General features: G+C 46.2%; 1 protein-coding gene across 2 annotated transcripts in view; it reads left to right on the forward strand.

Annotated features, from left to right (window-relative positions):
• Positions 1 to 13,444, forward strand: part of tbc1d17 (TBC1 domain family, member 17) — a 60,830-nt gene that overhangs the window by 2,830 nt on the left and 44,556 nt on the right. Inside the window, exons 1-4 of one of the 2 annotated variants that reach the window (XM_078237336.1) lie at positions 5,719 to 5,785; positions 7,761 to 7,859; positions 8,175 to 8,249; positions 8,832 to 8,952. In XM_078237336.1, coding sequence (XP_078093462.1) covers positions 5,747 to 5,785; positions 7,761 to 7,859; positions 8,175 to 8,249; positions 8,832 to 8,952 — 334 coding nt within the window. In that variant the 5' untranslated portion in view covers positions 5,719 to 5,746. Of the gene's footprint in view, positions 1 to 5,718; positions 5,786 to 7,760; positions 7,860 to 8,174; positions 8,250 to 8,831; positions 8,953 to 13,444 lie in introns of those variants that run through there. The other variant, XM_078237337.1, reaches the window with a different exon arrangement.

Raw genomic sequence — 13,444 nt, forward strand, 5'->3', positions numbered from 1 at the left:
GTAGTACAGTGTGGGATGAAGTCATCTGCTGAGATACCCCGTAGAGACACTGATCAAGGTGGGATGTGGTCATGTCTGGAGAGTTATAAGATAATAACTTGTCCCTTATACCTGCAGTGCAAGGACAATGTGATACAGTGTAAAAGCTAGTCACTTTGAGGGAGTCACAAGGTAATATTCTTGACACCATGTAGTATAGAGACACTGTAATGCAGGAGGAATCACTTGCAGAGAATTACAGGGTAATAACTTATTTATAACAATTCCTGTGTTACATAAAGGGGGCGGCACGGTAGCACAGTGGTTAGCACTGCTGCCTCACAGCACCAGGACCCGGCTTGGGTCATTGTCTGTGTGGAGTTTGCACATTCTCCCCGTGTCTGCGTCAGTTTCCCCCGGGTGCTCCGGTTTCCTTCCACAGCCCAAAGATGTGCAGGTTAGGTTGATTGGCCATGTCAAATTGTCCCTTCATGTCAGGAGGACTAGGACTGTCACTATGTGGGTTTGCGGGAATGGACCTGGGTGGGATTGTTATCAGTGCAGGCTCAGTGGGCTAAATGGCCTGCTTCTGCACTGTGGATTTTATAAAGGATAGGGTCACATCCAGAGGGTTACAAGATAATCGCTTATTCATTGTATATTGTAGTAAAGGAATGCGCAAAAGGATGGTATACCTTGCAAAGCATTATATTCACTTAATTAAATACTGTCGCTCACCGATACACTGTAAAGGATCATTCATTGTACATTCGCTTACCTATTCACACCAGCAACAAGTATATGTGTAATAGAGAGAAAACGAGTAGTTGCATAGACTTTTAGAAAGTTCTTGTGGATATGTTGGTAAGTATACTCGAATGAATAGTTACAGAAAGAAGCATACTCATAATTACAGGGGGGGGCAATGGCCTAGTGGTATTATTGCTAGACTATTAATCCAGAAGCTCAGCTAATGTTCTAGGGACCCGGGTTTGAATCCTGCCACGGCAGAGGGTAGAATTTGAATTCAATAAAAAAAATCTGGAATTAAGAATCTACTGATGACCATGAAACCATTGTCGATTGTTGGAAAAACCCATCTGGTTCCCCAATGACCCTTTAGGGAAAGAAATCTGCCGTCCTTACCCGGTCTGGCCTACATGTGACTCCAGAGCCACAGCAATGTGGTTGATTCTCAACTGCCCTCAGGCAACTAGGGATGGGCAATAAATGCTGGCCAGTGATGCCCATGTCCCACGAATGAATTTTTTAAAAAGTTGATCACTGACCTGACAAACTAACCCGAGTATACGTGGCATTGCACTGAAATGTTAGTATGAGTGTACGTACGGTGTTAACACCCATGGTTCTTGTCAGCACATCATTTCATCCTCTGACCCTTGAACTTTTGAAAAATTGGTCACCCTGAAATGTAATTGCTGTATAATATTTAAACAGCAGTAGCAACTTGCCCCTTGTGGGCCACACAGCTCTCCAAGAAACTGAGAGAAAATTCTAAAACAATGAATGATTGGCCTGTTGCTGTCTAAGTTCTCTTGAGGACTGTGTTAGATTAAAAGAAGGGGTTTATAATTTTGTAAAGATTAGTAGTAAATCTGAGGATTGGGAGTACTTTAGAAAGCATGAAAGCAATATTTTTTTTTAAATTGTGAGAGCTTTTACAAAGATGTAAAAGCGACTGTAGCAAAATGTGTGTAGGTGAGGTGGATTGGCCATGGTAAATTGCCCCTTAAGTGTCGATAGGATCTGTTCTCTTCTTAGAACATACGTAGGCGAAACTGGTCCGAAGTGAATCCTCTTTTATTGAGCATCATTTAAAATTTTAAAACTGCAGAAACAAGGAGAGAGAGAGGTTGAAGACTGGCTTCACAGCCAGGCCCTGTGCAGATCTGATCTAAAACTTGCACAGAACTCAACTGAATTAAATAGATAGCTGTTATCACAATATATAACTTCTTATCTGTGTTATGAAATTACCAGGTACTTACTAGCAGTGTCTGTAACTTTCAGAAACAATTTGCAGCTGTGGTTGTGAACTGCTTGCTTCATGAACAGAACCATTTCTGCTAACATCGCATTTTCAAATGCAGTCAATTTCTAAGCTCGTCCCAGAATTCCCAGCTGAGTTTTAAAATGTGGCCAAGTTAGCTTTAAAGCTTTGCAGTTAGTCACGTCAGCAGAAATACCTTTCAAATGAAGTCTTTTAACTGAAACAAACCATTCAAAGGATCCCACAGTGTCCAAAGATGTGTTGATTTAGGAAGGTAAATACATGATTTGATTTATTATTGTTGCATGTATTAACATACAATGAAAAGTATTGTTTCTTACGTGCTATACAGACGAAGCATACCGTTCATAGAGAAGGAAAGGAGAGAGAGTGCAGAATGTAGTGTTACAGTCATAGCTGGTTAGGTGCATTGACCCGAAAAGGCGCCGGACTGTGGCAACTAGGGGAATTTCACAGTAACTTCATTGCAGTGTTAATGTGAGCCTTACATGTGACTAATAAATAAATAAACTTTAGCTAGGGTGTAGAGAAAGATCAACTTAACATGAGGAAGGTCCATTCAAAAGTCTGACGGCAGCAGGGAAGAAGCTGTTCTTGAGTCAGTTGGTACGTGATCTCAGACTTTAGTAGCTTTTTCCCGACGGAAGAAGGTAGAAGAGAGAATGTCTGGGCTGCGTGGGGTCCTTAATTATGCTGGCTGCTTTGGCGTGGCAGTGGGAAGTGTAGACAGAGTCAATGGATGGGAGGCTGGTTTGCGTGATGGATTGAGCTACATTCACAACCTTTTGTAGTTTCTTGCGGTCTTAGGCAGAGCAGGAGCCAGACCAAGCTGTGATACAACCAGAAAGAATGCTTTCTATGGTGCATCTGTAAAAGTTGGTGAGAGTCGTAACTGACATGCCAAATTTCCTTAGTGTTCTGAGAAAGTAGAGACACTGGTGGGTTTTCTTAACTATAGTGTCAGCATGGGGGGACCAGGACAGGTGGTTGGTGATCTGGACACCTAAAAACTTGAAGCTCTTGACCCTTTCTACTTCGTCCCCGTTGATGTAGACAGGGGCATGTTCTCCTTTACGCTTCCTGAAGTCGATGACAATCTCCTTCATTTGGGGTTACGGAGTAACCCTGGGTGAGAGTTGGTGCAGACTTGAATGGCCTCCTTCTGAACCCAAGTGACTCTGGGGGGGTGGTTTTCAACTTGCATTCGGATCCCAATAAACTCATTTCCAAGACCTTCGCTTTCATCACTTTTGAGAGCTTGTATGTGTGTGTTTAGTTCCAGGAAATCCATTTTTTCCACACACGTGGCACAGACATTTCAGTGTAGATCGTGCCAATCTGTTTCACCTTGCCCAGAACCAGAAAACGCAGCCTCTGCTTGAAGGAAGTGAATTCCAATGATGCGTGGAAACAGTATTTCCATGAACGAAAGTGGACAATCCATAGAACAGGCTCGCTTGGGGACAGTGAAAACAGATAGTACTGACTTATTCGTGCAAATGAGTTGGATCTCTTTCAGTATCTGAGTAATTTATAATGCGACGCACTCAGGAAGAACAGGTGCGATTGGACCTGGAACCATAGATGTCCAAAGATGTGTGGGTTAGGTTGATTGGCCATGCTAAAATTGCCGCTTAGTGTCCTGAGATGATGCATAGGTTAGAGGGATTAGCAAGTAAATGTGTAGGGATATGGGGGTAGGGCCTGGGTGGGATTGTGGTCGGTGCAGACTCGATGGGCCGAATGGCCTCTTTCTGCACTGTAGGGTTTCTGTGATTCTATTCTATTCTCTGATTCATAGAAAAGTTGCAGCAGAGAAGGAGGCCATTCAGCCCATATTGTCCATGCCAGCCCAAGGACACCCCTATGGTTCCCAAAACACTCCACCACTGGGAGGGTTTACCTCACATTTTGTCCGGGTCTGTGTAGACTCATTGACAGAGATTGTTAAAAAGTAAAGTTTATTTATTAGTGTCACAAGCAGGCTTACATCAACACTGCAGTGAAGTTACTGTGAAAATCCCCTAGTCACCACACTCTGGCACCTGTTCGGGCACACTGAGGGAGAATTTAGCATGGCCAATGCACCCTAACCAGCACGTCTTTCGGACAGTGGGAGGAAACCCACGCAGACACGGGGAGAACGTGCAGACTCCGCACAGACAGTGACCCAAGCCAGGAATCAAACCCTGGTGCTGTGAGGCATGATGTGGAGATGCCGGCGTTGGACTGGGGTAAACACAGTAAGAAGTTTAACAACACCAGGTTAAAGTCCAACAGGTTTATTTGGTAGCAAAAGCCACACAAGCTTTCGAGGCTCTGGGCCCCTTCTTCAGGTGAGTGGGAATTCTGTTCACAAACAGAACTTATAAAGACACAGACTCAATTTACATGAATAATGGTTGGAATGCGAATACTTACAACTAATCCAGTCTTTAAGAAACAAAACAATGGGAGTGGAGAGAGCATCAAGACAGGCTAAAAAGATGTGTATTGTCTCCAGACAAGACAGCCAGTGAAACTCTGCAGGTCCACGCAACTGTGGGAGTTACAAATAGTGTGACATAAACCCAATATCCCGGTTGAGGCCGTCCTTGTGTGTGCGGAACTTGGCTATCAGTTTCTGCTCAGCGACTCTGCGCTGTCGTGTGTCGCGAAGGCCGCCTTGGAGAACGCTTACCTGAATATCAGAGGCCGAATGCCCGTGACCGCTGAAGTGCTCCCCAACAGGAAGAGAACAGTCTTGCCTGGTGATTGTCGAGCGGTGTTCATTCATCCGTTGTCGCAGCGTCTGCATAGTTTCCCCAATGTACCATGCCTCGGGACATCCTTTCTTGCAGCGTATCAGGTAGACAACGTTGGCCGAGTTGCAAGAGTAGGTACCGTGTACCTGGTGGATGGTGTTCTCACGTGAGATGATGGCATCTGTGTCGATGATCCGGCACGTCTTGCAGAGGTTGCTGTGGCAGGGTTGTGTGGTGTCTTGGTCACTGTTCTCCTGAAGGCTGGGTAGTTTGCTGCAGACAATGGTCTGTTTGAGGTTGTGCGGTTGTTTGAAGGCAAGAAGTGGGGGTGTGGGGATGGCCTTGGCGAGATGTTCGTCTTCATCAATGACATGTTGAAGGCTCCGGAGGAGATGCCGTAGCTTCTCCGCTCCGGGGAAGTACTGGACAACGAAGGGTACTCTGTCCACTGTGTCCCGTGTTTGTCTTCTGAGGAGGTCGGTGCGGTTTTTCGCTGTGGCGCGTTGGAACTGTTGATCAATGAGTCTAGCGCCATATCCTGTTCTTATGAGGGCATCTTTCAGCGTCTGGAGGTGTCTGTTGCGATCCTCCTCATCCGAGCAGATCCTGTGTATACGGAGGGCTTGTCCGTAGGGGATGGCTTCTTTAACGTGTTTAGGGTGGAAGCTGGAGAAGTGGAGCATCGTGAGGTTATCCGTGGGCTTGCGGTACAGTGAGGTGCTGAGGTGACCGTGTGAGGCAGCAGTGCTAACCACTATGCATCACTGTGTATCATATCATCTGTAAGGAGAGAAAAGAGCTGACGTTTCGAGTCCAGATGAACTCTTGTCAAAGCTTTAACAAAGGGTCATCTGGACTCGAAACGTCAGCCCTTTTCTCTCCTTACAGATGCTGCCAGACCCGCTGAGATTTTCCAGCATTTTCTCTTTTGGTTTCAGATTCCAGCTTCCTCGGTAATTTGCTTTTATCCAGTGTATCGTGTCGTGCTGGGATGGCAGTAGGTGAACCAGCTATACCCTTTTTTTATCTTGTAAGTGTGAAATTTCAGTGAAAGTGACTCGGGGGGGGGGGGGGGGGGGGGGGGTGTTTACAACTTGCAATTCTTCCCTCTTTGGAAAACTTCCTCTGCAAGTCAGCAACCATTCGGACTCGAACCACATTCTACCATTTTCCTTTGCAGCCACATTTAACTTTATTTTATCTGCAGCGTTACCAAGAGAGCAAACGTTTGTTTTGTTCCACCCCACCTCAGTCAGCCCTCTCAGCAGGTTGACTGCATTTAGATCCACAATGCAACCGTGAGCCGGCCACACTTGCTCAGAGGGTAAATGCGCCACAACCTGTGAAACTGAGTGAGACAAATCTGTAAGGTCCTCGCATTCTGTCACCATGTCTCCCAAAGGTAGGGGAGTCTAAAACTAGAGGGCATAGGTTTAAGGGGAGAGATACAAGAGGGGCAATTTGTTCACACAGAGGGTGGTGAGTGTCTGGAACAAGCTGCCAGAGGTAGTAGTAGAGGCGGGTACAATTTTGTCTTTTAAAAAGCATTAAGACAGTTACATGAGTAAGATGGGTGTAGAGGGATGTGGGCTAAACGTGAGCAGTTGGGACTAGCTTAACGGTTTAAAAAAAAGGGTGGCATGGACAAGCTTCCATGCTGGAAACCTCTATGACTCTAGTTAGTTGGATCTCAATTGGTGCAGCAACAGTTGCCCTCGTAAGGGGTTACACCCGGGGTAGGGAGAGGGAGAAATGATGGGGGGGTGTGGGGGGAGAGGTTCCTGACCACTGCCGAAGGATCCATGTTTGTTGAGGGCAAGTGAGGACATGGTTAGCACCGATGATCCCCATGGAAAACATTTCCCCATGATGATCCCCATGGAAAACATCGTTCACACATGAACGATGGTCATTGGCGGGTGGAACGGGGACCTATGCCTCAGCATTGCTCGTCACCCTCCGGGAAGAAGTGTAGGAAATATTTGACGCTGCTTCTATTGGATAAACAGTGTAGTATATTTTCATTCAGTCAATGGCGTGTGAGCATCGCGGGCAAGGCCAGCATTTGTTGGCCATCCCTGATTGCCCTTCAGAAGTTAAGTTAAAGTTTATTTATTCGTGTCACAAGTAGGCTTAAATTAACACTGCAATGAAGTTACTCTGAAAACCCCCTCGTTACCACACTCTGGCGCCTGTTCGGGTACACTGAGGGAAAATTTGGCACGGCCAATGCACCTAAGTGACTAGGTGAAGCAGTTGGGTGTTTTTTTTTAAATCGACAACCTACTGTTTCATTGCCACTTTTGCTGCTCCCAGCTTTTTAATTTCCTGATTTTGTATTTTTCTTTTCAAATTCTCAAAAGGGGCCAATGGAGAGATGTAAACTTGTGTTCTCTGGGTTATTATTGTAGGCCTCTGGATTGCTAATCCAGAACACTCGGGTCATCTTTCTGCAGGTGGGTATTTGATAGTTTGGTGCAAAACTAACATGATTACCAGAAAGCAATTATTGAAGCCAAGCAGAAGCCGCGCTTCCTGAGGTGCCAGGTGAGAAGTTGTGCATACATATTTAATAAGTTGCCTGTCCTTACTTTTTATTCATCTGTGGGACATGGGCGTCGCTGGCTGGCCAGCATTTATTGCCCATCCCTAGTTGCCCTTGGAGAGCAGTTGAGAGTCAACCACATTGCTGTGGCTCTGGGGTCACATGTAGGCCAGACTGGGTAAGGAAGGCAGATTTCCTTCCCTAAAGGACATTAGTGAACCAGATGGGTTTTTCCAACAATTGACAATGGTTCCATGGTCATCAGTAGATTCTTAATTCCAGATTTTTTAAAAATTGAATTCAAATTCCACCATCTGCCGTGACAGGATTCGAACCCGGGTCCCCAGAACATTAGCTGAGTTTCTGGATTAATAGTCTAGCGATAATACCACTAGGCCATTGCCTCCCCTGCTGCCCTTTAACAGACTGTGACCGTGGCTATGATTATTCTCTCTCGCAGATCGCCTTTGAAAAAGAGGGAGTGTTTCTCCACACGAGCACAAAACGGAATAATGACCAGGATACGCTTATCCCCGGAGTGATCCGGATTCTCGAGAAGGTGAGGAGCTGCAAAGCAACCTTTCTGCTGCGAAGGGCTGGAAATTCCAACGTTGCTATCATTAGGATCTCTCAATGTTTGCATGACCAAACACGGCAACAGGAACTAATTTTCAGGGAGATGGCAGTGGAGGGGAAGAGATTGGGGTGGGGACTTAATTGGACAGATCTTTCAAAGAAGCAGCATGGGCAGAATGGCCTCTTTTCCAGGTGGTTGTGATTCTGTGCATGCTAATAGCAGTGGAGCTTGCCTTTACTTTCAAACTGGAGTGAAACATTTTCGAGTTGTTATAAGGCTTGTTGTTCTGTTTCCCAGGGTCCGGATACTGTGATGGATTGGACCCCGATCGGTGAAAGCGGAGAACACCCTCAATTCCTATATTCTAAGAAGGTAATCCTCCTCCCAGGACCATGTGTACAGTATATGGCTGCAAGGATTTGGACTGAATATAAGAGCATAAGAAATGGGAGCAGGAGAAGACTATTCAGCCCCTTGAGCCTGTTCCACCATCAGTAAATTGTGGCTGATCTGATTATGGTCTTTAACTCTACCTTCCTGTCTATCCCTGTCTACTCTGTCCGGTCCCCTCATGATTTTAATTTCATAGAACCATAGAATCTCTGCAGTACCAAAGGAGGCCATTCGGCCCATTGAGTCTGTACCAACCACAATCCCACCCAGGCCCTATTCCCGTAACTCCACCCTGCTAATCCACCCTGATGCTAAGGGGCAATTTAGCACGGCCAATCAACCTAACCTGCACATCTTTGGACTGTGAGAGGAAACCGGAGCACCCGGAGGAAACCCACGCAGACACGGGGAGAATGTGCAGACTCCACACACACAGTGACCCAAGGCCAGATTTGAACTCGGGTCCCTGGCACTGTGAGGCAGCAGTGCTAACCACTGTGCCACCGTTCTACCCCATTTTTTTCCCTTATTCTCCCCTCATGCTCTTCTGTTCTCTTTCAGGATTCCACTGTGAATGGGGCCAGTCACACTGAGGAGGAGATGTTTGACCCAGGTTATGAACCAGACTGGGCCGTTATCAGCACAGTAGGAACTAGGGTGCGCCCAATGGAGGAATTACGTGGTGAGAGACACTGGTTTATTATTAACTTAACGCATTTGGGTATCTTTCGTTTGCATGTGAATCTTGGTTTGGGCAAGACACAGAATTGACACCAAGCACCAGGTATCTTCATCAAGTACAGTGATGTCCAGTATGTACTGAATGCAATATAAAGTCCCAATGATGAGTACTCTGACTGAATCAAAAGTTGCTACAGCACAAGAAGGATGTGATTGCACTGGAGGGGGTGCAAAGGAGGTTCACCAGGATGCTGCCTGGGATGGAACATTTAAGTTATGAGGAGAGGTTGGGTAGGCTTGAATTGTTTTCGTTGGAGCAGAGAAGACTGAGGAGCGACCTGATCGAGGTGTACAAGATTATGAGGGACATGGGCAGAATGGATAAGGAGAAGCTGTCCCCCTTAGTTGAAGGGTCAGTCACGAGGAGGCACAAGCTCAAGGTGAGGGGCAGGAGGTTTAGAGGGGGGAATGTGAGGAAAAACCTTTTTACCCAGAGGGTGGTGACGATCTGGAATGTGTTGCCTGGGAGGGTGGGAGAGGCGGGTTGCCTCACGTCCTTTGTGCGGCACGGTGGCACTGCTGCCTCACAGCATCAAGGACCCGGGTTCGATTCCCGGCTTGGGTCACTGTCTGTGTGGAGTTTGCACGTTCTCCCCGTGTCCGTGTGGGTTTCCTCCGGGTGCTCCGGTTTCCTCCCACAGTCCAAAGATGTGCGGGTTAGGTGGATTGGCTCTGCTAAGTTGCCCCTTAGTGTCAGGGGGACTAGCAGGGTAAATGCATGGGGTTATGGGGATCGGGCCTGGGTAGGATTGTGGTCGGTGCAGACTTGATGGGCCGAATGGCCTCCTTCTGCACTGTAGGGATTCTAAAAGTACCTGGATGAGCACTTGGCACATTCAAGGCTACGGGCCAACTGCTGGTAAATGGGATTAAGTGGGAGGTCAGGTGGTTCACATGTGTCGGTGCAGACTCGATGGGCCGAAGGGTCTCTTCTGCGCTGTATGATTCTGTCCATCAAACCTATTCGGGCTCTGCAAAGAGTTATCCAGTTTGTCTTTCCCTGCATCTCTGGTGTTTGCTCCCCTTCAAATATTTATCAGTTTTGTTTTGAGGAATACAGTGAAACTGTTTCCACCTCCCTTTATGGAGCAACCATATCAGATCATTCCACCTTGCTGCATGTTTTAAAAAAAGTCCCAATTTCCCCTTTTGTCAAATATCTTAAATCCGCTTCCTCTGGTTGCCTCCTTCCAATGGAAACCATTTCTCCTTGTGGGTGGCACAGTGGTTAGCCCTGCTGCCTCACAGCGCCGGGGACCCAGGTTCAATTCCGGCCTCGGGTGACTGTCTGTCTGTGTGGAGTTTGCACATTCTTCCTGTGTCTGCGTGAGTTTCCTCCCACAGTCCAAAGATGTGTGGGTTAGGTCGATTGGCTATGCTAAATTACCCCTTTAGTGTCAGGGGGATTAGCAGAGTAAATATGTGGGGTTATGGGGATAGGGCCTGGGTGGGATTGTGGTTGGTATAGATTCGATGGGCCAAACACTGTAAGTATTCTACACTCTGTAGGTATTCTATGATTCACAGTGTTAATGTAAGCCTACTTGTGACACTAATAAGTAAAATTTTTAAAACTTTAAAACCTTATTTCACTTCAACAAAACCCTTCAAGATCGTAAACAGCTATCTAAAACCTCCACGCAGAGTCTGAAATCACCTGGTTTAACTGAGTGAGATTCGGGGCAATTTGTAATGTGGGACGTTCCCATTAGAAACTGACTGCCTACGGTTCTTAAAGCTACATTAGAAAGGGAACCCCGTGTAAAAGCCGCCTTTGAGGAAATAGTATCTCAAGAATCTTTTACTGAGGGAAGTGCCTTTGCACATTTTACAGGCAGACTCAATAAAGATGCAATTGCCACAGCAATCTGTTCATCTTCAAGTTCTTGTCTGCTGCAGGTTGGAGACAGACATCTTACAGGATGGGAAATCTGTTGGACATTCTATACAGAGTGCCACCAGCCCCGGTTAAATAAGATTCCTCTCCTTTAGTTCTCTGCCAGAGGACAGGTCCAATCCACCTTGAGGGGGTAGGTGCAGAATCTACCACAGCCGAAACGGGGATTGAACGCTGCACCACTGGTGCCAGTCTGATCCATGCCAGCCAGCTGAACCAGCCAGTGCTGAGGAGCTGGGGCTCATATATTTTTCCACACATGTAGTTTGGAACCTGGATAGGTAGAGGCACCATAGAATAGAATCACTACAGTACAGAAAGAGGCCATCCAGCTCATCAAGCTTGCACCAACATTAATCCCACCCAGGCCCTATCTCCGTAACCCCACATATTTACCCTGCTAAGCCCCCTGATACGAAGGAGCAATTTAGCTCGGCCAATCAACCTAACCTGCACGACTTTGGGAGGAAACCCCAGCACCCGGAGGAAACGCACGCAGACACGAGGAGAATGTGCAGACTCCACACAGACAGTGACCCAAGCCAGGAATCAAACCCAGGTCCATGGGTGCTCTGAATGCTAACCACTGTGCAATGTCCGCTCTATCACCTAGTTGATCAGGGATCAGAGATTGAATAGGTTGGGACTTTATTGAGAGATTGAATAGGTTGGGACTTTATTGAGGGATTGAATAGGTTGGGACTTTATTCCCTGGAGCGTAGAAGATTGAGGGGAGATTTGATAGAGGTGTATAAGATTTTGGTGGGTATAGATAGAGTGAATGCGAGCAGGCTTTTTCCGCTGAGGCTAGGGGAGAAAAAAACCAGAGGGCATGGGTTAAGGGTGAAAGGAGAAAAGTTGAAAGGGAATATTAGCGGGGGCTTCTTCACGCAGAGAGTGGTGGGAGTGTGGAATGAGCTGCCGGATAAAGTGGTAAATGCGGGGTCACTTTTAACATTTAAGAAAAACTTGGACGGGTTCATGGATGAGAGGGGTGTGGAGGGATATGGTCCAAGTGCAGGTCAATGGGACTAGGCATAAAATGGTTCGGCACAGACAAGAAGGGCCAAAAGGCCTGTTTCTGAGCTGTAATTTTCTATGGTTCTATCTCTCCCACTCTTGGCTTCCTGACTTTGATGTGTGTTGGAAGGATTTATAAATTGACACTCCACCAAGTTGGCAGCGCTATGAATGCGCCTTCCTGGAGCATCAAGTCCTGGGGTGGGACTCGAACCCAAAGCTTCTGGCTCAGAGGCAAGGATGCTAACCTACTGCACCATGGGAATTCTACAAAAGAGATTGATTACAAAACATTCTCAGTCAGTTACCTCAACACGTCAGACAGAAGTTTCTAATTAAATAAGGTAATCATAAATTGGACATACTTTAGTTAAAAGGAGAGAATGTATAAAGTTGTGAGCCTTCTAGATCTCTAGGCCAGTAAAACTAGCCACAATTCCAGTGACCCATGTTGTAGTGGGCCTTTTTGGTGTTCAGCCTTTTAATTTATTAATTTAATTTATTGTTTCCTCTAAGTAGCCAGACCAAGTCACGGAGTTTTTCACAACTGTTTGTTCAAGGTACATAGCAAGCGTTAGGACAATGGAAGCCAGCCAGGGTACGTAATTCAGGAATACGCAAGCAGATATAGTTTCAGATTCAATTAAAGTAATTAACATATACCAATCAAGGTATAGGAGTTGTCTCTATCCACTCACAACTATTGATTAGGGTTACATCATGCATATAATAAAACTAATCACCACCATTGCACGCCTGCTAATAATATCCAATCCGTGTCAGATGTCTGAATGAGTTCTTGCAGACTAAGGGCCTTTGTTAGATAAAACTATATTCTGTGGTCTCCTCCCTTGTAACTAGGCCTTGATGCTTATCTGGGTCGGCCTTAATAAAGACCTGTGGTTTTTCCTCATAGCAGCTCATGTGATTTCTAAACTTGTGTGAATATTAACCTTTTCACTCGTGCGTTAGAGATCCGGGTCAGATCTCGGGGCCCCGTGTTATCGAATAGCATGCAATTCATTCCTAGTTGGGTTCTTGCATGAAGGAAGGCTACTTGTGTGACACACCTGAGGTGACGGGTGGCACTTTTAAAAGGGTTGACTCCTATTGGACGTATTCAATGTAGCAGCTGGCTCTCTCGCTGCTCTTTTTCTATATCTTTGCCGTGTTCTGTTTGCTAAGCCCCCCCTCCCTTGTTTGTGTGATTTTTGTTTTCTCTCTCAAGTGCCGTTGGCCACAATTCCAGCTACTGAATTAGGTCCAATGACCCATGGTTTGATTTATTATTGTCACGTGTATTAACATACAGTGAAAAGTATTGTTTCTTGTGCGCTATACAGACAAAGCATACCATTCATAGAGAAGGAAAGGAGAGAGTGCAGAATGTAGTGTTACAGTTATAGCTAGGGTGTAGAGAAAGATCAACTTAATGCGAGGTAGGTCCATTGAATAGTCTGACAGCAGCTGGGAAGGAGCTGTTCTTGAGTCGGTTGGTACGCGACCTCAGACTTTT

This window comes from Mustelus asterias, chromosome 21, assembly GCF_964213995.1.
Source record: "Mustelus asterias chromosome 21, sMusAst1.hap1.1, whole genome shotgun sequence".
NCBI lineage: Eukaryota > Metazoa > Chordata > Chondrichthyes > Carcharhiniformes > Triakidae > Mustelus > Mustelus asterias.